Below are 25585 nucleotides of genomic sequence, written 5' to 3' on the forward strand. Positions count from 1 at the left end.
CTATACTTTCTAGAACTGACATCAAGATTGTGAATTTGACGCTCTTTGCCACTGTGAGTAAGTATTATTTTTTACTGTCTGGAGCTGTATTTGAGTTTCAAATGCATAACTTTTGTTATGAAAAAAAAAAGCCAAAATCCAAAGGGCAAGAATTTAAATAGTGATTAAATTTAAAAAGAAATTAAATAGTGGTTCCATTCAGTGTCAATTTTTCTAGTAGAAGAAACAACCTCCCCACAAAGTCCCATATCAGCAACACCTGCACGAACAAGAAGCATAGAATGAGGACAGAAAAGTAGAGTTTCTCTGTCAGCAGGGAACTTAGAGCCATTAAGTGTCAGTAGACTGACTAGGCTTTGATTCCCAATCTTCTGCAAGAAAAGATTCTGTGAGCCGAGTGTGGTGGGGCACGCCTTTAATCCCAGACTGGGGAGGCAGAGGCAGGTAGAGCTCTGAGTTCGAAGCCAGCCTGGTCTACAGGGCGAGTTCCAGGACAGCCAGGGCTGTTACACAGGAAAACAGTCTGAAAACACACTGTGATGTGGCTCTGGGGACAGCTTATCCTGACATTATGGGGACTGAGAAACATTAACATTTTCATCCTTTGCAGCAGTTTTTTTCTTCAGTTGCCATGGATAAATTGTTTAGACCTTTGCCACCTTGTCTGATCTGTAACAAACTCCCAGGCTTTATTTTATCCAAACTAATCATTAGCCTTGTAATCACTTCAGGATCGTGACATAATAGAGTTGCTTGCAAGATGTTGAAACCAGATAAATGTTCCCCAGATGAAGCCTCTGCTAACAGTTTAGTTCATGAGATGTAGAAAAAATTTCCATTTATCTGTGACACATACTTGTATATATGTGTCTTCCTTCCTCCCCACTCCCTTATAATTTTCTTGAGAGAGGGTCTTATGATACCCCAGACCTAACATGCACTAGGTAGCCCAGGCTGGTCTGATCTTATCTCCACTTCTGTATACAAAGACTAACTTGTACTTTAGTATAATGCTCTCACTAGGGCTCCCTCCCTTTGTTCGGACCAATAGCTGACTATTTCCATCTGAAATTCCTAGCAGTGTCTAATTTAAAACTGTCTAAAACCAAACTTAACATCAAGACCAGAGTTTCACCCCCAGGTCTATTTTCTTAATTGCCTATTTTTCTACTTTATTTATTTATTTATTTAATTAATTTATTTATTTTGACCAGGTCTCTCTATGTAGCCATGGCTGGCCCAGAACTCATTATGTAGATTAGGCTGGCCCCTGTCTCCCAGGTGCTGGGATAAAGGTGTACACCACTACACCTGGCCAGTTTTGGACTCCTGAGGCTTTCCCTACATTTCTTTCCCTATAACCATAAACTGTGGTTCACCAGCATGGTCTACTTTTTGTTGCTGCCCTAATACATGAACTCTTAGCACAGAATTTAGTATCTAGTCTTTCCCTACCCAAATACATTTGAGAAAACAGTCAGCTTGGTTTCCTGTCATTTTTTTGTTCTAAAAATCTTTGAACAAAGTGGATTCCTCAGTTTGGATTCTGACAACTTACCTTATCAGCCCTATACTTGTCACTTCTTATGTAGGTGAGCCTTTTCAAACTTAGCACATAGCACATACTTTCCCAACTTAGCACATACTTTCCTGCACCAAGCCTTTGTTCTTCCATCTCAAGGTCCCCTATCAAATCTGCCCCATAAAAGCCCCTAGGAGTCATCTGTTACTTTGTCCCAAGGCTCCTAACCACTGATACTCTTTCCATTAAGCACTTTATACTGCTTTGAGGGTGTCTCACTTTTTTAGTGAGGTTGACCACTTTACCCACAGTACTGAAATTTAAGTTTCATGAGATCGTTTAACACACTTTGAGATCTTGGTCATCATCAATAATAGGTATTATGATTTAATTATATATTGGGCTTAATGTCAAGCCTTTTTTGCTTAGCATGCTAATTGAGAAACCTAGTGCCAGATAAAACAGTTTGTAAAGTTACAACAGTCTGTTAGATAGCTGCGATTTCATCTGCCTAGCTCCAAATCCAAGCGTGCTTTTTCCACCACTGTTACTGCCATTGTAAGCCATTCTCTCTCATTTTCTGATGGGACTCGTGGACAATTCTGACACATTTTGTCTTTAAGACTCAGATGATTCCAAGTTAAGTGTCAGAAACAGAGCAGAGGGAAGGGTATGGAAACACGGTTTTGTTTTTCCAGGTTGTATTGGATAGTAGCAGCTTCCATGTTCACATGCTAGTGTTCAAGAGTTAGCAATGGCATGGGCAGGAACACCTTCGGAAGTAACTCTAGCCATGAGCTCTTCCCAAGGACATGTGCCAGAAAGGCTGTTTTAGGAACACCTGTGTTCACAGCTGTCTTGCCTAAATAAGGTATTTTCTTTTTAAAATTCATTTAAAATTTTTTGTGCAGTGTAGTTTGGTCATATTCCTCCCCACCCCCTACTCTTTCCAGACTCCCATTCCACTTTATATAAACTGAACAAATTTCAAACACACACACACACACACACACACACACACACACACACACACACAAAACATCCAAACCAAAAAACTAAGACAAAACCAAACCATGGAGCCTATTTAGTGTTGGCCAACCATTCGTGAGCATGTAGCCTGCCCCAGGCTCACTGGCAGGCACAGCCTTTTTTACTAGAAGTATTCAACAATGACAACATCCAGTGACATGTGTTGTGCTCTTGTCCCCGCCTTTGCTCCTCCTATAGCACTTGTTGACTCTTGTGTGTTAGGTTATGTGAATACCAAGATGATGAGAGAGTTTCAGAATGGGCTGTAGTAGAATATTTTAAGGTGTGTTACTTCTGTTTATGTTGCATTTGTTTAACTCTGGAAGTTGTGTTACTTTGCCTTTCTAACACACCTGATAGTCTAATAAAGAACTGGCCAATAGCACGGCAGGAGAAAGGATAGGTGGGGCTGGCGGTCAGAGAGAAGATATAGAGGGAGAAATCTCTGGGAGGAGAGAAGGAAAAAGATGGAGGAGTGAAAGAAGGAAGGAGCCAGAGAAGGAGGAGGACTCCAGGGGCCAGCCACCTAGCTACAGCAGCAAGCCACCGGGTAAGAGTAAGATTTACAGAAGTAAGAGAACAAGAAAAGCCCAGAGGCAAAAGATAGTGGGATAATTTAAGGAAAGCTGACAAGAAACTAAGACAAGCTAAGGCTGGGCATTCATAATTAAGAATAAGCCTGCATGTGTGATTTATTTGGGAGCTGGGTGGTGGGCCTCCAAAAGAGATGAAAACATAAAACAACAATGGACAAAGTGGAAAATGAAAAAAGTTGGAAAGGAATACTGTACAAACAAAAACTCAGGAATGGAGAAGTATAAATCCTGGCCCTGTAGGCTCCATAAGGGTTCCAAATGAAGTCATTTTACCACATTCTGCGTCACAGGTATGCAGACAATGTAGTCAAGATCAAAGCAGAAGTGACAAGATGCTCCCTTTGGGGTTTATATTAAGCAGAGATGGCACTGAATGACTTTCTAAGGTGTCTCCCAGTCTTATGATCCAGCACAACACGAAGCACTAGTCCTTTAGATCTGGGAATGTGGTTATACAAATTCCTAAAGGAAATTTAATCAGAGCAGAAAATACTTAGCATGGCTCCTTTTTCCTTTTTGGATGCTGTTGAAGAATGTTAGCATGAAGCTTTATTTGACTCTCCTTTTCTTTGTTCATAGGAAGAGGACTCATCTGAGTCTACCAAAGAGAAGCATCGAGTGAAAAAAAAAGTGTCTCCGGGGGGAACGCTTGTGAGAAGGTACTAATCAGTGTAATAAGGTTAAATAAACAATTGATTTTTCCCTTCACTTTAAACATGATATAAATGTAAATCAATAGAAATCCTTCAGTTCTGAAGGTGAAAATGTCTTATCAAAGGGATTTTAAAAATTCCATGGACTCAGGATACTTTTTATACACATATATACGCAAGCCAACAATTTGTGAGTAATAATTTTCCAAGTATTCACATAAACTGTGAAATATAAGATGGTACAATCTAATAGTCAAAGGAAATCCAATTCTAGCTAATAAACATTATTAAAATGACACTATGGCTTCATAATAAAGTTGTATTCCTTTTCTCTCTCTGGGTTTTTTTTTTTTTTTTTTTTTTTTTTTTGTTTTTTTTTTGAAGACAGGGTTTCTCCGTGTAACAGTCCTGGCTGTACTGGAACTCTCTTTATAGACTAGGCTGGCCTCAAACTCAAGAGAAATCCACTTGCCTCTGCCTTACAAAAAAGGCGTGCACCACCAAGCCCAGCTAAATTTGTTATTTCTTTTACTGTCTAGAAAGTGGTATTTACTACTACTAATGTGCATATAGTTTTAAGAGTTTTGTTCTTCGTCAGGTATTACAGTGCATACCTCTAAATCCAGCATTTAGGAGACTGGGGAGGGAGTATTATGAATTTGTGGCAGCTGGCCTCCAAGTGACTGTCTGAAGACGACATGCATGCATGCATGCACCTAAACACATTCACCCACCTTGAACAAAACATTTTATTTATTCAAATGACTTAAGTTTTACAAAGTGTCTAGACTTGGAAGAAAATTTTTTAAAAAGTAGTAAGTTTTTACATAGAACAGCTTTATAACAATTACCAAATATCACTCAAAAGCTTTACATGAGTGAAAATCTACTCTTAAAAAAAAAACAACCAAAAACCTATGCTATACTTTTACTAAGAATGCCCCCTTAGATAATCTGGTTCAGAATTCCATCTTTGCTCTCTGCTGCAAGCTTTATGGGAATATAGTTAAGAATAAAACAAGTTTAATTCAAAATAATCCTGCCAAATTTTAAGGTCCAAACTATATAGGAGAAAAAAGGTATCTTGGTGTCTCTTTATTTGAAAGAGGATCTCATGTAGTCCTGGCTGGCCTCAAATGGGCTAACCAAGAATGACCTTGAACTCCCAAGTGCTAGACTTACAAGCATGTGCTACCATGCCCAATTTTATGTTGTGCTGGATATTGAACCTAGAGTATTCATGCATGCTAGGCAAGCACTTTCCAACTGCTCTCTGCTCTCCTCCCCATCCCAGCCAAGCCATTTTTTAACACTTGCTTACAGACTTTTGATGAGCCTGATCTGATCTCAGCAATCAGGTTCTCCTGATGATACCAGGTTAAAATAGCCACCACATATCTTGCTGGCTCACCATAATAAGAAAGAGGACAAATAGCCAAACGAATGGAAACACATGAACTATGAACCAATGGCTGAGGGGTCACCAACTGGATCAGGCCCTCTGAGTGAGTGAGACAGTTGATTGGCCTGATCTGTTTGGGAGGCATCCAGGCAGTGGGACCGGGTCCTGTGCTCATTGCATGAGTCGGCTGTTTGAAACTTGGGGCCTATGCAGGATCGCTTGGCTCGGCCTGGGAGGAGGGGACTGGACCTACCTGGACTGAGTCTACCAGGTTGATCTCAGTCCTCAGGGAAGGCTTTGCCCTGGAGGAGGTGGGAATCGGGAGTGGGCTGGGGGGAAGGTGAGGGGGGCGGGAGGGGGGAGAACAAGGGAATCCATGGCTGATATGTAGAACTGAATTGTATTGCAAAATAAAAATTAAAAAAAATTAAATAAAAAAGAAAAGAAAGAGGAATAGAATGGAAATGTTCAGAAACTAAATCAGAACCACAGCCACTTTTTGGTCAACAAAAAACAAAAGTTTCTAAATTCAAGGGATTATAGGGGAAAGAAAAAAACAAGCCATGTGCTGTCATCCTGCATGTGCCACTGTGACTGGTTTAATAAAGAGCCGAATGGAAGAGGATAGGAGGGACTTCTGAGCCTTAAAAGAGTATAGATAGCTGAGTGGCGGTGGTGCATGCCTTTAATCCCAGCACTTGAGAGGCAGAGCCAGGCGGATCTCTGTGAGTTCGAGGCCAGCCTGGTCTAAAGAGCAAGATCCAGGACAGGCTCCAAAACAACACAGAGATACCCTATTTCGACAAGACAAAAAAAAAAAAAAATAACATAGGTGGAAAGACATTGCTTAATTTAAGTTATAAGACCTAGTTAGAAACAAGCCTAAGCTAAGGCCGAGCTTTTATTAATTAATAAGTATCTGTGTCATTTTTTGCGAGCTGGTGGCTCAAAGAAAAATCTGTCTATATGAAACAAAACACAAAAACCCACCCCTCAAACTGCTATACATATGAAAAATTTAAAAGATACACATAATAATCAGAGTACCTCTATAGATTTCATATTAAGTATAACACATTTGCAATGGGATAGACATTATTTAAAATTTATTATTCACTACAAAAAAATCTCTACTTACATAGGAAGTCACTTGGAAAATCCAATTAACTTTGTTGTAGCATTTTATTTTATATAAAAATCTAACTGCAATAAGCAGGGAAGTAAAATCCAGTAAGTATGCAGACTATGGAACTGTCTTCAAGTATGCAATCTGATAACAAATACTAATTCATTTACAAAGCTACAAAGCTCAAATGCAAAACTGTTTTTGTTGCTGTAGTTATCAAAAGGATAAGGACAAAATGCCCTTTCATTTCAAACCAGGCTTTGGGAGACAGCTTTTCAACATATAAAGTCATACAACATAAAAGTAAAATACCAAAACACTTGTATTTAGTCCATAAGTACTTTGGAGAATTTGTAGTAAATCCATTCTATGGAGTGATCAGCAGCCAACAGCAGGAGTGTCAATATTCCTTCCAGAACCTATAAAACCCCAGTGCTATTGCCAAACAAGTGAACACGGAGGCTGTGGAAAGAAAGAAACTATGTTACAAGTTAGAGTTTAATTAATTTCAGGTAGTAAAATAATAATTAAATGAACAGAAACAAAATCAAATTTATATCCCATGTTCTTTATTCCCTAGAAAACTAAACTAAGGATAAAAGGCATTTGTAAAGCAAGATTTAAATCAATAGCTTCCTGTATTTTAGAGGGTAAAAATGAAAATAATTTAAAAATATAGGTGTCTTGTCAGAAAATGTAAGCAGTACCTCAAAGTTACTAGCACTGTGTCTTAGGGTTTCTATTGCTGTAATAAACACAAAGCAGCTTGAGGAGGAAAGGGTTTATTTTATCTTAAACTCTCAGGTTACACTCCATCACTGAGGAAAGTCAGCACAGGAACTCCAGGCAAGAACATGGAGACAGGAACTGAAGCAGAAACCAGATGGCTAACTGACATACTCAGCCTGTTTTCTGCCTGTCCAGAGGCTGGTGGCACCACCTACAGTGGGCTGAGTCCTTTAAATCAATCATTAATTAAGAAAATTCCCCACAGGCTTGCCTATAGGCTGATCTTATGGAGGTGTTTTCTCAGTTGAAGTTTCTGGGCACAGATGGTATATGCCTGTATTTCCAGATACTTGGGAGACTAAGCCTAGAAGTTTTGGCCAAATTGACAGCCAAATCCTACCATGCCTGGTATTTGTGAATTCAATAAATGGGACCTTATTGTGTTAGCAATGGCTCAGGTATTCTAGGACAAATGGATCCACTCATGCCATATCTTCCTACTTATTTAAAAATAGGTAATTGCAGATTCCTAAAATGCTTATCAGTAACAACAGTACTAAAACATATTTAAAGAAGGAGGAAAGAGAAATTGCCTCATATTATTGGTTCTAAATCCTCAGTGGAAAAAAAAAAGAAGGATGACTCGGGAAAAATCTTTATTATTTATTTATTTTTATGTGTATGTGTATTTTACATGTATGTCTGTGAACTATGTGTGCGCTTTGTGCCTATGGAGGCCAGAAAAGGGCATTGGATCTCCTGGGACTGGAGTTATAGATGATTGTGAGCCACAACGTGGGTGCTGGGAATCAAACCCTAGTCCTTTAGGAGAACAACCAGTGCACTTAACCACTGAGCCTTCTCTCCAGACCCAAGGAAATTTTTTCTAAAACAATTGCTAATTTGCTTATTTCTTTTGCTACCACTAAATCTATTAGATTTGCCTTGTAGATCTAAACTACTGAATGGAAGCTTTTTGGAAAATGTCACCATCTTCAACTTGGAGGGTAAAAGGGGTTGTTTAAACTATGGTATTCTTTAGGTGACTACTCACGAGAATATTGGAAAATAGTAGGTAGGATTTGTTGCTGTGGGACTGATTTTAGAAGAGAATGAACATTCCAAATGGCTGTTTGGAATTTCCCTCAGCATTACAGTTAAGCTCAAGGCCTTCAATTCTACAGACTTTTCTAGAATAGGGGTTTTCAAAGCCTAGCTGTAGAATTATTTTTTTAATCTGAATTTTAAGCAGGAATATAATGTTAAAGAGATAAAAAAAAAAACCAAAAACAAAACAGAGCCCTCAGAGTTAAGAAAAGTGCTACACAAGAGTTGAAGGCTGGCTCCTTCATCTTCTAATTTGCCAAATCACCACAAGCAGTGGCTGGTGAGAAAACCACTATGATCAGGAATTTTTTTTTATATAGTATTTTGTTAATACAGACATTTAAAATAGGTGTACCTTCTGACTCCAAATTTTCAAATGTGCATAGCAACAAGGGTATAGAAGTGTGTGTCCTTAGAAAAGCATGCACATCTATGGATGTTCAGAGTAGCAATGCTCTTAAGGATGAAGAATTCAAAGCAACATTGTTGGGGAAATTATAACATTTTGATACAACAGAATGCTATCTTTTGTAATTAAAAAGATGTGTAGTAATGTTAAAATATATTTAAGACATATAGTTACATTTAAACACACAGAGTTAATTATAATGTGTAATTCCTTTTTACAAGTCTATATATTACTTGTATATAGCAGACAAGATATAAACTGCTAATAGTAAATAAAGAAGGCGAGGGGATTTTCACTGCTCTTGAATTATATGGACAATTTAAATGAAAATATATTGCTTTTAAGAAAAAGGAAACAGACAAGTAATACTTAACTAATGCATTCTTCTCATCACATGGGGCCATAAAATCTTAGGAGAGATTGAAGTTGTGGAGCTCAGTAGGGGACAAGCCAGTTTGGGGACGGTATCTGTGTGCTCAGTTGGTTTGAGGTAAGATGTTTCTGTACCCTCCACTCTTCTCTGTTTGCTGTGTTTTTAACAGCCTACATCTACTTTAGTCATCTTTCTAACACCATTCAAATCTTTACAATAATCAATTTTTTTACTGTGGAATTTATTCAATTTTACCACTTGTTTTTTGGTTTATTTTCTTGATAGCCAGACACCTTTTTCTCTAAGGGAACTGCCCAGTTGCCTAATCAACTTCGATGTTGAAACTGGAACCTTCTTCAAGCAGAACAGGGTATCAAGCAATAAAGAACATTTTAGCTCCTTTGTTCTCTGTCCTGGCATGGTTATCCTGACAGGTAGGACCCAACAGATCCAAAGACTCCCTGTCGGCAATTCCTTTCTCCGACAGACTTACCTGCAAGATAACGAATTGTCTCAAGTTTGTTCGACTCCATTAGTGTTTTTAAGGATGCAATTTCAGTGTCGATTTTATTGCTGGTCTCTGAAATAATACTTTTGGTTTGGGTATCCTGTAGCAAATCCGAATAAACAGAGTTTTACTTTTGTCCCTATGTATTATGGACAAAAACATTTATATTAAAACCTTCAGTTGTGTGCTAATAGTGCATTTAAAAAAGTCTGAATTGATAGTAAATGAATACTGCCAAGTGACAAAAACATTCCTCCAATTTCATATCTGGAGACAATTTCCTCGAATTATTCAATACTGGGCATAGTCTACTAAAAATCTCCTAAGATATATGAGACCTAAATATATGATAAACTAAGAAGTAAACATGTTGGTCCCAGACCTATCATTTTATGTGTAAAGTCCTTGGAATATTATTAACACTTTAAACATAAAGACATACTTTAAATATATTTTGCCAAAAAAAAAAATCATCCAAGGTTATAGTATGAATGGAGATCAATATAAAAGGAACTGGAATATACCTAGTGGGTAACTTTGCACATATAGGGAGCAGAACTCAGAAATTAGCTGAGAGAATTTGCTCATTTCCTTAATTATCTACTTTCTCTGGCCAAGAAGTATATGAAAATGGATTCCTGAAAGCACAGGTGATCTTCCCTTCTACTGAATTCTGAACAAGAGAACTTTTAAAGAAAAGGATGAGGCTAAATCAGAAAGCTAGAGTTTACTTACTATTTAATGATTATATTACAGGATTATTGAGAATGTAAACAAGACCTCTAAGTACAGGGTTTAGAGCCTGGGTTCTTGATTTGAGACAGGATATCACATAGCCCAGCCTGGCTTCAAACTCATGACAGTCCTGAGTTCTGGGATTACATACCATATCTGGATTAGAATCTTCTGGATTAGAATCTGTATTCTTTTTTTTAATTATTTATTTTTATTTCATGTGCATTGGCGTTTGCCTGCATGTATATGTCTTTGTGAGGGTGTCTGATCCCCTGGAACTGGAGTTAAAGCCACTTGTGAGCTGCCATATGGGTGCTTGGAATTGAACTTAGGTCTTCTGGAAGAGAAGCCAATGCTCTTAACTACTGACCCATCTCTCCATCCCCTATAATCTATATTCTTATCTCAACTCTATCAACTACTGGCTGTGTGGTTTTGACCTTTTTGTGTATCATTTTTCAAACTGCTAAAGTAGAAATAATACTAATTATAGAGGCTGACCTGCAGATTAAATGCATTAGCAGACATAAGTACATGTATATTTACTATGATTTAAAAATTTTAAAGATATCTGTTTATTTAAATCTAGACATTTACTTAAACAGTAGTGAATTTTTTTTTTTATAAAAGTAGCTACTGTCTATATAAAAATAAATTAGTATGTCATGAAAAACTTAATTCTTTTTTTGGGGGGGGGTATGTTATTTTCAAGACAGAGTCTCACTGTGTAGCTCTGGTTGACCTGGACCTCACTATGTAGAGACCAGGCTAGCCTCGAACTCACAGAGATCCACCTCTGCCTCCCAAGTGTGAGATTAAAAGCATGTACCACCATGCCTAATCCTTAGTTCATATTTTAAAAAGATTTATTGTATTTTACAGTGTGTGTCTGTGTGTGGATATGCACTGGAGGCATCAGGCATGTGATCCCTTAGAACAGGAGGTACAGGTGGTTGTGAGCTGCCTGTTGTGAGCGCTAGGAGCCAAACTCTAGTCCTCTGTGAGTGTGGTATGCTGAGTCATCTCTCTAGCCCTGGTAAACTTTCATTCTTACTCCAGGGTTGCAGCTCATGGAACCCCACTTCCTAGGGGCAGCTTTCCCCAGAGTGCTGGAAAACTGTAGCAGTGATGAAATCACATTCTACAGGCTAGGTATTTAATCCAAGCTTACAAAGTGATGCATATAAGAGTGGTCATACAAGCAAGGAACATGATTAAGTGGAAGAAAAACTTCTGTGTATTAACCTTACCTTTTTGGTAAATTCATTGGTCGCTTCCATAAGTTGTTTTTCTTGATCCGTGAACTAAAGGATATGAAGCCAGAAGGTTAAAGGAAAAAGGGGCTGCAAGATGACTCAATGGGAAAAGACACTTGCCGCACAAGCCTGCAAGTGGGATCCCTGGAGCCCACAGCAGGTGAAGGACAGACTGACTGCAAAGTTGTCTCTCACCTTGCATGTGTCACAACAACAACAATGAAAAAAGGTTATAAATAATTTAAAAAGGAATAAATAACAACAATTTCATTTAAAAACACATTATTGGAGGGGCTGGGAAAATGGCTCAGCTGTTAAGAGAATTGGCCGCTTTTCCTGAGGACCCCAATTTGATGTCTGGCACCCACATCATGCCGCTCACAACAGTATATAACTCCAGCTCCAGAGGACCAGACACTTCTGGCTTCCTAGGGCATCTGTACTCATGTGCAGATAGCCACATGTGGGGACACAACATACTTACATCTACACATGATTTTAAAAAAATCTTCCAAAGCGCATTCCTGGGCTGGTGAGATGACAGCTCAGTAGCTAAAGGCACCTGCCACCAAGCCTGTCAACCCAGTTCTATCCCTAGGACCCGGAGGAGGAAAGAGAAAACTAAATCTCATAAGTCAGTCCTCTGACCTTCACCAGTGTGCCCACACAAATGCACACACACACAAAATGAACAAAATGCAATTAATTTTTTTAAAAAGTACATTACCATGTCTGTTACTCTGCTCCTTTCCAGGTTGATATCCAACTTATTATCTGCTCTGATTCGACTGGTTTCATGCTTTAAAGAAAATCAGTACTTTTAAAAATCATCTTGTAGTGGGTATTTGTTCTAAAATTAGTGGAATAAATTTCACTTACAGTCAGCTGTTGCTTAACTTGATCTAATTCAATTTTCATTTTCTAGGTGTAAAAGAGGTAACAATTAGCATCAATCCAAAAGTCCCTACAATTACTTTAAAAGTTTGAAAACTTAGATTAGCGAAATTTGCATATCTATGGATTTTTAATACAGAATTATGACTTAAAAAAGTAAAGAACTAGCAGACCACTGTGTTCATTAAACAAATTAGGTAGAAAACATTTAGTTTTGGTATTAGATTCTACCTTTAAAATGATTTGCTTTTTTAAATTTTAAAATCTTTAAGCTAGGGCTGGAGACATGGCTCAGTGGTTAAGACTGCTTGCTCCTAGTTCAGAGGACCTGAGTTTAGATCCCAACACCTATGTCTCATAGCTCACCAGCTGCCTATAACTCCAGTTTCAGGGGATTTGATGCCTCTACAGGTCCCACAAGGTATGTCTCTCTCTACAGTCCCCCTCCTCTTCCATCCTAAGCCCCCCCCCAAATTAATCTTAAATGCTAAGCTAGTAAAGAACTTAATTTCTGATTTAACTACAAAGATACAATTTGAGGGTCTACAGAGATGGCTCATTGGTTAAGAGTGCTTACTGCTCTTGTAGGGGCCTGACTTTGGTTTGTAGCAATCATGTCCAGTTGCTCACAACTGCCTGTTAATCCAACTCCATAGGATCTGATGCCCTCTTCTAGCACCTGCACACACACACACACACACACACAAACACACACACACACAAACACACGCACACACACACAGACACACACACACACACAGACACACACACACACACAGACACACACACACACACACACACACGCACACACACACAAACACACACACACACACACACACACACACACATAGCCACATACATATAAACAGAATTTAAAAATAATATTTTAAATACATTTTTCTCATAGTGACAAAGACAACACAGCATTAAATAAAATGGAGAACACAGTATTTTCAGTTTTAGGAACAATACATGATAAGCTATACATTTTTAATTTAAAAACTTATAATACATAGTATTATTTGGTCTTACTATTTACTAAGTAGCATCCTTGTGAGATCAATTACTTTTTTATTACTAGTAGTAAGTTAAAAGTTTTATCACCTCATTCTCTGCTCTCAGATTTGCAAATTCACTTTTTTCTAGGATGACCATGTCTTTTCTGATGGAATCCAAATGAGCCATTAGCTGTTGCACTGTTATTTCCTAGAAAATAAAATAAAAATAACCCAGTGATGTATGAAACGGTAGCACCCTTTTATTTTTTAATTGTTTTATAGAATTTTAAAAGAATATGTCAACATGCTAACAGGTACAGTTACTGGTTACATAAAAAATACACATGAAACCCACATATCTAAAATATAAAAATAAAAACGAGGAAATTCAGGGAAGAAAACTTTATCTCCCAGTGAAAAGAAATATCTAGGTCTTTTAATGAAGAGAATCCTAACAAAAGTGCTTATGTAGCTCCTGTAAGTTCCTGAACAAGTAGTGCTTCAGAGTTTTTTTAGATTAATTTATGTATTTTATATATATAAGTGCTCTGTCTTCATGTATGCCAGAGTAGGGAATCAGATCCTTTTATAGATGGTTGTGGGTGCTGGAAATTGAACTCAGGATCTCTTGAAGAGCAGCCAGTGCTCTTAACTGCTGAGCCATCTCTCCAGCCCCTCAGTTCTATTTTTTAATAATATTTCAGTGTTTTGATTTTGAGAGACTTTTCTACTACATGAAAATACTAAGATATCGAATAGGTATGGGTTTTTTTTTTGGTTTTTTTTTTTTTGGTTTTTCGAGACAGGGTTTCTCTGTGTAGCTTTGCGCCTCTCCTGGAACTCACTTGGTAGCCCAGGCTGGCCTCGAACTCACAGAGATCCGCCTGGCTCTGCCTCCCGAGTGCTGGGATTAAAGGCGTGTGCCACCACTGCCCGGCTGCATATTCAACTTCTTAAAATTAGGTGGTTCAAAACAAGAATGTGTAATCTTGAGAGGGCCATATTTCCAGGGCTTGTTAGTCAAGAAGGTCCATGTAAGAAGAGCCACAGTTCAGTTCTAAAGTTACAGTTCTCCACTGCCTGGTGTGGGTAAGAAAGACTGAAAACTGACTTCAGTTTTCAGTAACAGAGGGCATAGCAACTTCAGACACATGGTCAAGAAACTAAGTTAGCTCAAAGCTAAGCAGTTTAGTCTTCAAAGGGTCAACAACGCACACATCGTCAAATTTCACAAAGAGAATGGTTTACAAAGCTAGCTGAACCTAAACTGCCATTTCTGTGTGACTTTCAACAAGTTACTTATTTCTTTGGTTTCCCTATTGGTAAAACAGAAATAACTACCTACATTCTTCATAGAAATACAGCTTGAGATCCAAAAAGTCTACAAAACAGCACAAGTGCCTATCAAAACCGTTAAATGTAAAGCTGTAATCCATTATAAGCAGCCACTTCTATTTTATGTGACTGTTCTACGTCTGTGGAGTCATCAGTCTCGGCAGACTTACAGTGGCCCTTTCTGAAGTGATCATATAGTAGTGTGATTGCCAGATGGCCCTGAACCTTAGCTCTATCCTTCGTATCATCTTTGTGCTCTCTTTGTCCTAGAGGTATGAAAGCGTATTTTTAACGTCACAAACCAGTACTTTAAAAAGCCGAGAGTTTAACACTAACATTTTTACACTTATGCTACTTTTAATATGTAGGATTACGTGGCTCTGGCAGCAGGAATATTCCCCAAATCACAGTTTTAATTGCATAAAAAACAGGCATAAAATTTAATTGTAAGTTATTTTATTGAAAATGTCAATAGCTCCTTTGGATAGATCAACAGAAGATAGAACAGAGCTTTGGGAGAATTAATTAAATGCATGGCTTTTTTTTTTTATTCACTTAATTACTAGCCTGTGATGACCCTGAAATAAGGTAAGCTAAAATAATGCAAAACTGAAAGGCAAGTTAAATATAAGAGATTAAGTGTTTCCATTTCCAATTAAGGATTATAGTATCTTTAAGAGCTTTTGATTTTCTATAACCCTTAAAATAATTAAATTCCATGAAACAGATTCTAATTTTATGTAAGAAATCCAAATTTTTTTTTTTTTTTTTTTGTTTTGTTTTGTTTTTCGAGACAGGGTTTCTCTGTGTAGCTTTGCGCCTTTCCTGGAACTCACTCTGTAGACCAGGCTGGCTTCGAACTCACAGAGATCCACCTGGCTCTGCCTCCCGAGTGCTGGGATTAAAGGCGTGCGCCACCACCGCCCGGCGAAATCCAAATTTTTATGTCTGTGTTTTGAAATAACCATCAGAAATTTGAAAAAATAATTATAAGAAGAAAACAGATTTTTAAACAGTTCAATATCTTATTTATTTTTGTCCACTATCATTGAAATATGAAAAGTCTTAAAAATCACTCAACCCATGCACAGGTCAACAAAATGGCTCAGTAGGTAAGCATGTGTGCTGGCAAGCTTTACAACCTGAGTTCAACCCTTGGACCCTCATGGCAGAAGGAGAGAACTGACTCCCGCAAGATGTTCTCTGACCTCCATGCCTGTGCCATGGCATGCACCCCCACCCTCAATAAATAATGTTTAAAAGAAATTTTTTCTCCTGAAACAGGGTTTCTTTGTGTAGCCCTGGCTGTCCTGGAATTCACTCTGTAGACCAGGCTGGCCTCGAACTCAGAGATCTGCCTGCCCCTGTCTCCCAAGTGTTGGGATGAAATACGTGTACCACCACCACCCAGCTTACATTTTTTTTTTTTGAATTTCATATCCAGTCAGATTTAGACATTTTAGCCAGGTAATTTATAAAGTCTTTTCTAGCCATGTTATTCCCTTCTAGCTTTCAGAGTCTGAAGATTAACCATACAAACATAAAAACAGCAAATGTGTCATCATATACAAAGGCTAACTCTTCTACTTTGGAGGGTTTTCCGGGAGAAAAGTTGTTTCACTAAAGTCTACCACCATTTCATGATTGAAATACCACATTTATTTCACACTGGGAAGATGACTGGATTCCACTCTTGGTATCACACTGTTAGGGACACTCCAGTTCTTCTGTTTTGAGACAGACTCTATGAAAGGTCTTTCAAATTCTTCCTTTCCTCCTTCTTTAGGAGAAACGATCTAAAGAAACTCCCAGGAGTGATAAACAATGGACGGATTACCTGTTGAGCTTTAGTTACCATCTCCTTATAGATAGTGTCCAGGCTGACATTTGATAATGTACTTAGTACTGACACAATTGTCTCTGCTTGTGGCTTGTCAAATCCTGCACACAACAAGAAAATCAGCATTTAAAACATCACATTACTAGCAGAAGAGACAGCTAACAAACTTTCAACACTTCAACTATTATACTTAAAACAATTACAATGCTATCTTATTCTAAAAGTACTCTAATTCCTAATATAACTAGATCTAGAACAAAACTGAACACTTCTAGGCTTTTTTTGATAGTGCTTACATAATTGGCAACACAGTGTATTATTTTCACTTGTACTCAATTTCTACTTGGTTGATAGGTTAAGCACCTTCACATACATTTTAGTTATTTTTCTGTGTACTGCTTTTTTATACAGCCTTTGCCTACTTTTCTATAAAATTACTAAACTTTCTTTTTTTGATTCATAAGAACTCCTTAACATTTAGGTTTATCTAGAATTTCAGTAAGCAGATTTAATGTTTTTGAATACCTTTCTGCAATGTCAATCAGCTGTTCACTTGTAAGATATTACCATATCTGAAAATATTTTATTCCTTAATTTTTTATTCTTCAACATTTATACTTCGATCCAGAATTTACTATTAGCCTTTAAAAGTTTTTTTTCTTTTTTACTTCACTGGAATTATTTTGTACATATAATTTTATACAATGCTTTTTTTTCCCTACAATATATCTTTCCCCAACAATACGATTTTAAGTGACTATAAAACATTGTGGTGTATGGTGGGCACTTGTTTCAAAAATTCCTCTAAATTGTTGGTAACAGTGCCACTGTCTTGACTTGGGAATTTATTATATGAGTGCTGCTAATTTTCTTCTTTCAAGTACTTGTTTCTCACCATGAATTTCCAAGTCCTGCACCAGCGCATGGGTATCAAAAGTTAATTTTCTTTGTTCTAAAGGAGTTATGTCCACTGGCCTCCTGTCATAACTTGCCTTAGTTGTGGTGGTCAAGAAACCTGAAAAGAGAAGACAGTGTTATCTTCTAATAATTTACAGTGGTATCACACTTTGGCTTCTAAAGAGCTTTTCTCATCTATTTAAATACAGTTCTAGCTTCCTAATTAGGAATCAGTTAATTTGGGTGAGATTTCAACTGATTCTCCTGAACCCTTGTCATCTGAAAAGTCTCTGATGCTATTCTGTACATATCAAACATTCAACACATTTCATTTTCTTCTTTCATCATTCAGAAATGTTTTAAGAGTTGGTCTAAATTCTAATGTGACATATATTAACTGCTTTGGACATCACTGCTTCTATTCTAATTACCAGCATCTGCCCTACTTTCTTCAGTTCCCAGAAGTTTCTTACAGAGCTACAAAACTTTTCTATGTATATGTTCTTACCTAACATACCCTTTGTTCTCTTATGTACCCATATCATTTATTTCCTACAGTTTTCGTCTCTAATACAGTTAGCATGTTAGCTGTTTTCTTTCTGACTCAGACTGTAAGTCCTATGCTGCCATGGCTGTATTTTTTGTTACTGTATGTTTAGGACTCATAAGGGCACTTGTGTAGCAGTTTCCTCCAAGATTGGAACATTCCATCCTGCAGGGAAGCTCCTTAAGCAGGAAGGTAAACAACTCAAAATAGCTTCAGGAATTCCCTAAAACTGACCAGATTCACTACAGCTCTCTCAATACACCAGAGTAAGCAATACAAGCTGAGAGACCCTCTTGAATGGAAGGAAGCTGCATAGATGATTCCAGGAGAAGCCAAATTGCTAAGAAGACTCAGACAAACTGAACTGAAAGAAGACTCCTAGAGGAGACTTCAACCTGTTGAGCTGCCTGCAGGCTGTACCTTGTGCTCCAGGTTCCCAGCTTTGTGAGCTGTCACCCATGCTGGGTGGGACAGCTACTGATACTTTGAGTCATTTCTGCTCCTGTAAGTAAACCTTCACAAATCCTGTAAGTAACCACAATAAAACTCATGGTTCACCAAGTTGGACTTTGGTGTTATCTGTACTTTGGTCTGTCATGGGCTCCCTAACTAGTGTGAGTAGATGTGTGTGTTGTGTCTCCCTAGGAAAAGTTTTGTCATACAACAACACTTTGATACACAGATGAGTCACAATTGATGAATTGGATTTTAAGTCCTGGAGCATTTACTGGTCAGTATAGGAGCCCATTCATTTCTGAAGTCTTCTGGTCCCGTTCCATTAAATTCCCAAAACTTAATTCAGACACAGTATAGTCTTTTTCTCTGTTACTAATTTTATTATAAAGTATTTCCTCTCAGGATGAATTCTGCACATATAAAATTATTATACTATGATACATTAAGATAATAGCTGTCAGTGTAATAGTCAAATATAAGGTATTATACCAGATAACTTATATGCTGCCAACGCAAAGTAATATTATTCACATTTTTAAATAAAAAAACCACGCTTATTAGAGCTGGATATGGTACTCATGTTGGATATGGTACTCATGTTGGATATGGTACTCATGCTGGATATGGTACTCATGTTGGATATGGTACTCATGCTGGATATGGTGATTCTAGCACTTAGAAGACTGAGGCAAGAGGAGCATGAATTCGATGATATCCTGGGCTACATACTGAAACCAGACCAGACTAGACCAAACCATATGGTGCTTAGGAAAGGTAAAGGAATTTGCTTAGGTTACAGACCCACTGGTAGGTAACAGAATTCCAGTTTAGGTTCTTTTGCCTACAAAGCTCACATTCTATCTATCACCTTATATTGTCTCTTATTTATCCCAAGCTACTTATATATCTAGGTACTTAAACAGCAGCTTCAACTTCAGGCATTACTTTATGCTAGTAATTTATAGGGCATGTGTGATTTCTTTTTAAATATTTTAATAGCCACGAATGTAGACTAAACACCATGTCATGTGCTAGGCACAGAACAATATATACTGAAGCCAGAAATTCCTGGTGTCTTCACTGATTTTGTGGACTGGAAGGCAGTAAATAGGTGTTATTAAAAAAAAAAAAATCAAAGCCTTGCCTCTGAATTCCATTTAACCAAAAAGATAAAAGCAGCAGCTGGAAAGGTGGAAGCATGCTTTAAATAAACTAATATAGTCAGCCTTTTTTTGGCTGAGTGTCACCTAGAAAAGGGTTAAAAATGTACTTTTGTGTGTCATACCCAAGTAGGAGAGAAAAATAAAAGAACTGGAGATTTCAGTAGTTGCCATATACAGCTGCATTAGGAGTAATGACTTGTAACCTTAGTTACTGCTTCCTCATTACAAGTTTATTCTACTTTAGAGAAGAATCAGGAATACTTATGTAACATTTCAATATTTTCATGCTCATTACCAAATTCTTAAAATTCTCATTTTATTGATGGAGGAAAGTGATGCTTAGAGGCAAGTATACATCTTAGAACTTAGGTCTCATAGGTAGTCAAACTGGTACAGTTCCTGATTTTAGTCAATAAATAATGAATGCTTCATACAAAAATCAGTTCTTTTGGATAGAGACGAAATACCTTACCATTGCCAACAAATCTCGGCAAGGCACAGCTAATCTAACATCCTATTATGCGCTCTGGCTCTTAGACTTTAACTTTACAAACATGCCATCTGCTTGCTTTCCCTTCTTGGGACATTTGCACAGCCTGTGTTCTGAAAGCTCTCCTTTGCCTGTTCCTATTCATTCTTCAGAGCTCTGCACAAACGTCTTTTCTGGTGGGAAGTGTGCAAGGATTCCTGAGGTCAGATCTCTCCTAATGGGTTTTAAAAGTACCTTGTGATATTCTTTTATAACACCACTCACAATTTTCATATTTACACACAACTATTAATGTATAAGTTCCCTGTTAGATCAGGCATTAGTCAACTGCTGCCCTCAGACTACCAACACCCAGTCTTCAAAGTTGCTTCTATAAATAAAACTTTATTGGAATTATTATCTATGGCTGCTTTCATGCTTCAATGAGAGAACTTATATTTAACCACATGGCCCACACAGCCTAAAACATTTACCATTTGCCCCTTACACAGAAAGTTTTGTTAACCACCAAAGTAAACCTTGAGAGTAGGGGCTACATCTGTTCTTGGTCTCCATTGGGTTCCCAGTACCCAACGGTTTTAGGTGCTCTGAAGATACATGTTGGACAACAGGGACTATGTTTGGCATTGTATGTACAATGATGAATGATGTTTTGAGGTCAGAGACTTGTTCACGTTTGTCTCAGATGTGTTGCAGGATACTTGATCACACTGTGAACCACACACTGTGATTGTGTTATTTACTGGGAACACCTGTTTATAGTTGTGGTGTGGCTCAGCCCTAGCACACACTTTTAATCTAAGAGCTTTCTGCTTGAATAGTGTAAACAGGATTAAATAAAGTGAACTATAGGTCAAGAGTTAGAGCAAGCAACCTGATGACAAGAGTGAACAGAGGATTATTAAGAAAAAAAAAGGAGAATAAGAGGGAGTCAGGATGATGGATAGAGAGAAGCATGTAGAAGGGAGGGACATTGGAGTTTGAGGAGGTTTTGTTTGAGAAGATAGGAGAGAGAAGGCTTTTGGGACATCAGTGTAGGAGGAAGGTCATTTCTGCCTCTCTGAGCTAGTAGGCTTTCACTCCAGCATCTGGCTCTCAAGTCTTTATCAGTAAATCGAACAATTGAGATTCTGTTAAAAACAACAGCTGGGCTCAGATGATCCCATCTTAGCCTTCTGAGCAGAAGACTGTATGGTGTGTACTTCTGCTCTGGACTTTTAAGGTTGTGTTTTTATGATGTGATTTCAGTATATATCCACAGGGGCAAAAAGAGACATTTGATCCCTTTATGGGAATAAAGATTATCTGGAAATGACACTTGTTATAGGAAATCTTAAAGATAAAATCTTTAAAGATTTTAAAGATAGGAAATCTTAAAGATAAACAGAATAGGCAAAATTCACCAAGGCATGCAACACTGTCGTTTCTACCTTGGGTTCTATTTATAATGTGGCTAAGTATAATGAAAGATATGTGGGATATTTCTTTAAGATTTATTTTTATTATTTTTACTTATATGTATGTGTAAGTCTATGTCAGTGGTTCTCAAACTTCCTAATGCTGTGACCCTTTAATAAAGTTCCTAATGTTGTAGTGACCCCCAACCACAAAATTATTTTCATTGCTACTTCCTAAGTATAATTTTGCTACTGCTATAAACTGTAATGTAAATATCTGTATTTTCCAATGGTTGGTCTTTGAACCCCAAAGGGGTCATGACCCACAGGTTGAGAACCACTGGTGTACATGTCATATGTTACTTGTGTGCACGCCTGTGGAGGCTACAAAAGAGTGCTGGAGCCAGTGGTGGTGGTAGTTGCACATGCCTTTAATCTCAGCAATGGGAGGGCGGAGAGGAGACAGGCAGGTCTCTGTGAGTTCGAGGCCAGCCTGGTCTACAAAGCAAACTCCAGGAGAGCCAGGATGGCTACACAGAGAACTCCATATCAAAACCAAAACCAAAACCAAAACCAAAACCAAACCAAACCAAACCAAACCAAACCAAAAAACAGAAAAACCCAAACAAACAAAAAAATACTGGATCCTGGGCTAGGGAGAAGGCTCAGAGGTTAGGAGCACTGGCTGCTCTTCTAGAGGTTCTGAGTTCAATTCCCAGCAACCACATGATGGCTCACAACCATTTGTAATGAGATCTGGTGCCCTCTTCTGGCACGCAAGCAGAGCACTGTGTACACAAATAAATCTTTTTAAACAAAACAAAACTGGATCCCCTGGAGCTGGTGTTACAGGCAGTTAGAAGCGCTGCCTGAGGTGGGTGCTGGGAACCGAACTCTGGTCCTCTGGAAGAGCAGCTTGTGTTTTGAACTGCTAAACCATCTTGCCTGCCCATTTATTTCTTTTATGCCCATTTATTTCTCTTATGTGACTTTGTCTCTGTTGTGGGTGTTGATAAGGTCTCTGGCAACAGGACTTTGAGTGAGTTAAGGTGTGTGTTTCTTTTCTCTTTGAACAGAACTGAGAAGCCTTTGAATGTTCCTAATAAGGTGTCATGATGACTGGCTTGACTGTGCCGTGAGCAATTGGATTCATAAATACTCCTTAAGAGTACATTTGACATCTAAACAAAATCCAAAAATCTATAAAAACCCTATATCTTTCTCTTCATTTTGATTTTTTTTTCCAAACTCATTTACAGTGACAAAAACAAATTCAAAGTTAAAAGACTTATCAACTTAAAAAACTACTAAGTTGTACATCAGATCTCTGGCCTATCTTGTACTACATGCCTTTCTGCTGGAAAAGGTCAGAATTTACTTTTTAAAAAGGCATAAAAAGCTGGATGGTGGTGGTGCATGCCTTTAATCCCAGCACTTGGGAAGCAGAGGCAGTAAGATTTCTGTGAGTTCGAGGCCAGCCTGGTCTACAGATCAAGTTCCAGGATAGGCTCCAAAGTTACACAGAGAAACCCTGTCTCAGAAAAACAACAACAACAACAACCATATAAAATAATCATAGAGTTCATTAAATCTAAGTTGCAAGTTTTATTAATTTACTGCCTTTATAACAACCACTTCAATAACATAATAGGTTAGTTTTCTTATTTATTTGTGTATTTGTATATGGAGTATGCATGTGGGAGTGTGCATGCATCAGTGTGTGTGGAGGTTAGAGGACAACTTTCAGGAGTTAGTTCTCTTCCATCTCATGAGTCCCAGGACAGAAATCTCATCATCAGGCTTGGGCAGCAGTACCTCTGTTCGCTGAGTCATCTTGGCTGGTCCTAGCTTGTTATTTCTCTATAGGAATTCAAAGAATACCCATTAAAGCATATATTCTTACATTACAGCCTACTGACATGCTGTGTATGTTGCTTCAGGAGATCTATGGCAAATTAAATGAAATTAAATGAACTAACAAAAATGCCTGCTCGCTGCCCTTGGGTACTAATTCAGTACTTCTAGCCATAAGGCTTGGGAATCTGTACTTAAAGGAAACATCTGCAATGTCTCTGATGTACTTAAGTGTAGAAATTAGTAACAAACTAGTAATGTGGCACTTTGAAGAGAAAATTTAGACAAATCACATCTTCCTATTCATTATTCCGTTAAAGAGCAGTGGACTAGATAACTATGTCTTTCCATGGAATAAAGATCAGCTTTCAAATTTGCTTGGCTATTGATATTATTTATTTATAGTAAGCAGTAAATACCTGTTACATTGAACAGGGGCACAAACCATGCACTAATTTTAAGGGAAGACTTAAGATTTACTTGAATACCCAGACTCAAGTGGAATAAATCAACAACTGTATTAAAATACTAACATTTACTGGGGGTGTTATATTTTTGGTATGACGTGTATTTTAAAATGTTTATTTATACAAATTTCTAAAAGCACACAGATGAATTGAGATTTGAATTATTTCTCAAAACAATGCTAGCCCTTTGTGTGTGAGGGTGCACAGGTCAGAGGCCTTTGGTATCCTGCTGTCATGCCCCACCTAATTCTTTTGAGAGGGCAGCTTTCATTGAAGCTGGAATTGGCTGATGGCCATAGCGAGGGCCTTCTGTGAGAAGGGTGTTGGGGATTCAAATTCCTGTTAGCATGCTTGTGCAGTACATGCTTTTACCACTGCATCTATCTCCTCATCTATCCCCTTTTGAAAAGTCCATCAGAATGTATATGCATACTAACTACCTAAATATGTAACCAAAGACTTGTCAATATCCTGGTTAGTTGCACAGCAGCCTTACAGGGGCAGCCGTGACTGCAGGTCAATGATGTAAATAAAATTAAAGAACAGGTTAAAAACAAAACAAAAACAAGAAAACAAGCCACACAAGTGTGGAGGCAGGAGAGATGTGTTTGAGTACTGAATGGCTCAGTTTATCATCATAGATCCAGGAAGAACAGAAGGAGGTGGTGGTTTTAAAAATTGAAAAGCAAATATATATATGCCTTGGAAATAGTTCTCAGCATAAAGTAAGATACTCTTCAGAATATACAGACTAACAGAGGGGCCCAAGTTTTGGAAACGCAGAGGTTCAACTTAAAAAATGCCTACTATAGTGATTTTTTTTTTAAGGACTCGAGAATTAGGGCGAGAATAAAGCGCTTGACTTGAAATGTGTGCTGCAATCTACCACAACCCTGAGCTCCAAGTTGCTAAATAAGTAAATCTGAACAGTAAACTAAAAGAAATCAAGACACTCGCAAACTATCTTAAGAGTTCATTAACTTTATGAGACCAAACAGCAAGCCCGCATCCTTCCTCCTTACTCCAAAGCCCAGATCCATAGAAACTGCGTCTCCAAGGTGGCCGGCTGCCTTTCTCCTAGAACCCCATGGGTTTAACCCGCGACCCGCAAACCCGGATCCTCTAGGGTGGCTTTGCGCCTGTGGGCGGGGCCCGGCAGGGGGTGTGTCCCTCTCGAGTACGCCTGAGCAGACACGACCCGCCCGAATCGTCTCCCTGAGCGATTCCGTCTCACCTCTCCGCAGGGCGGATGACAGACGCCCGTGGGGCGTTGAAGTCCAGAGGGCTCCACCGCCTTCAGGGCGCAGGAGCCGCCAGATCCAGCGGCTCCTCATCGTCTCGGAGATCCGGGTCAGCAAGAGGAAGCGGAAAGCGTGTTTAATCTCGCAGAGGCTTTCGGACAATGAAGTTCTCGCACCACAAGGATGCTGGGAAATGTAGTTTCCGTCATTTTAATAACAACATCTATTTACGGGGTCTCCCACGTGAGTCTGGGCCTCGTCACAGAGCCACCCTTCACTAAAACGACTCAGAGCTTATTCCTTTAACCTGTCGCCTTTCCGCAGCTCTTTCCGCCTTTACGGCTCCTTCGGGCGCCCATTTGCGGGCGGTGAGCTACAGTCCTACAGCAAGCTTTCCAGAGTCCAGTGTAGCCGCAAAGCATCCTGGGACTCGCAGTCCTCGCTGCTGAGCTTTGTAAGGGGAGACCGCGTAGTAGCTTCATCCTGGAGGCTTGTGGAAGTCCATCCCGCAGCACATTTTTGCAGTTTCCCATCTTTCTGCTTGGCCCTCTGGTGCACTGG

The 25585-nt window shown here is 38.5% G+C and overlaps 2 protein-coding genes across 5 annotated transcripts in view; one reads left to right on the forward strand and one right to left on the reverse strand.

The window, feature by feature from the left end:
- The window catches only part of Ankrd42 (ankyrin repeat domain 42), a 46564-nt gene extending 42429 nt beyond the window's left edge, over positions 1–4135 (forward strand). For all 4 annotated transcript variants that reach the window (XM_059271341.1, XM_059271357.1, XM_059271367.1 and 1 more), the window contains exon 12: positions 3727–4135. In XM_059271341.1, the coding sequence (XP_059127324.1) occupies positions 3727–3813 (87 nt within the window). In that variant the 3' untranslated portion in view covers positions 3814–4135. The remainder of the gene's footprint in view (positions 1–3726) is intronic.
- A 2230-nt stretch (positions 4136–6365) lies between these two features.
- On the reverse strand, positions 6366–25364 carry Ccdc90b (coiled-coil domain containing 90B). The gene is made up of 9 exons (XM_059271390.1): positions 25018–25364; positions 17408–17527; positions 16510–16613; positions 13444–13545; positions 12325–12366; positions 12173–12244; positions 11440–11493; positions 9440–9554; positions 6366–6790 (listed from the first exon to the last, which is right to left on the reverse strand). The coding sequence occupies exons 1-9, from the start codon at positions 25115–25117 to the stop codon at positions 6729–6731; spliced, it is 771 nt and encodes a 256-aa protein (XP_059127373.1). The 5' UTR covers positions 25118–25364; the 3' UTR covers positions 6366–6728.
- Positions 25365–25585: the final 221 nt, after the last annotated feature.

Source organism: Peromyscus eremicus, chromosome 1 (genome assembly GCF_949786415.1).
Source record: "Peromyscus eremicus chromosome 1, PerEre_H2_v1, whole genome shotgun sequence".
NCBI lineage: Eukaryota > Metazoa > Chordata > Mammalia > Rodentia > Cricetidae > Peromyscus > Peromyscus eremicus.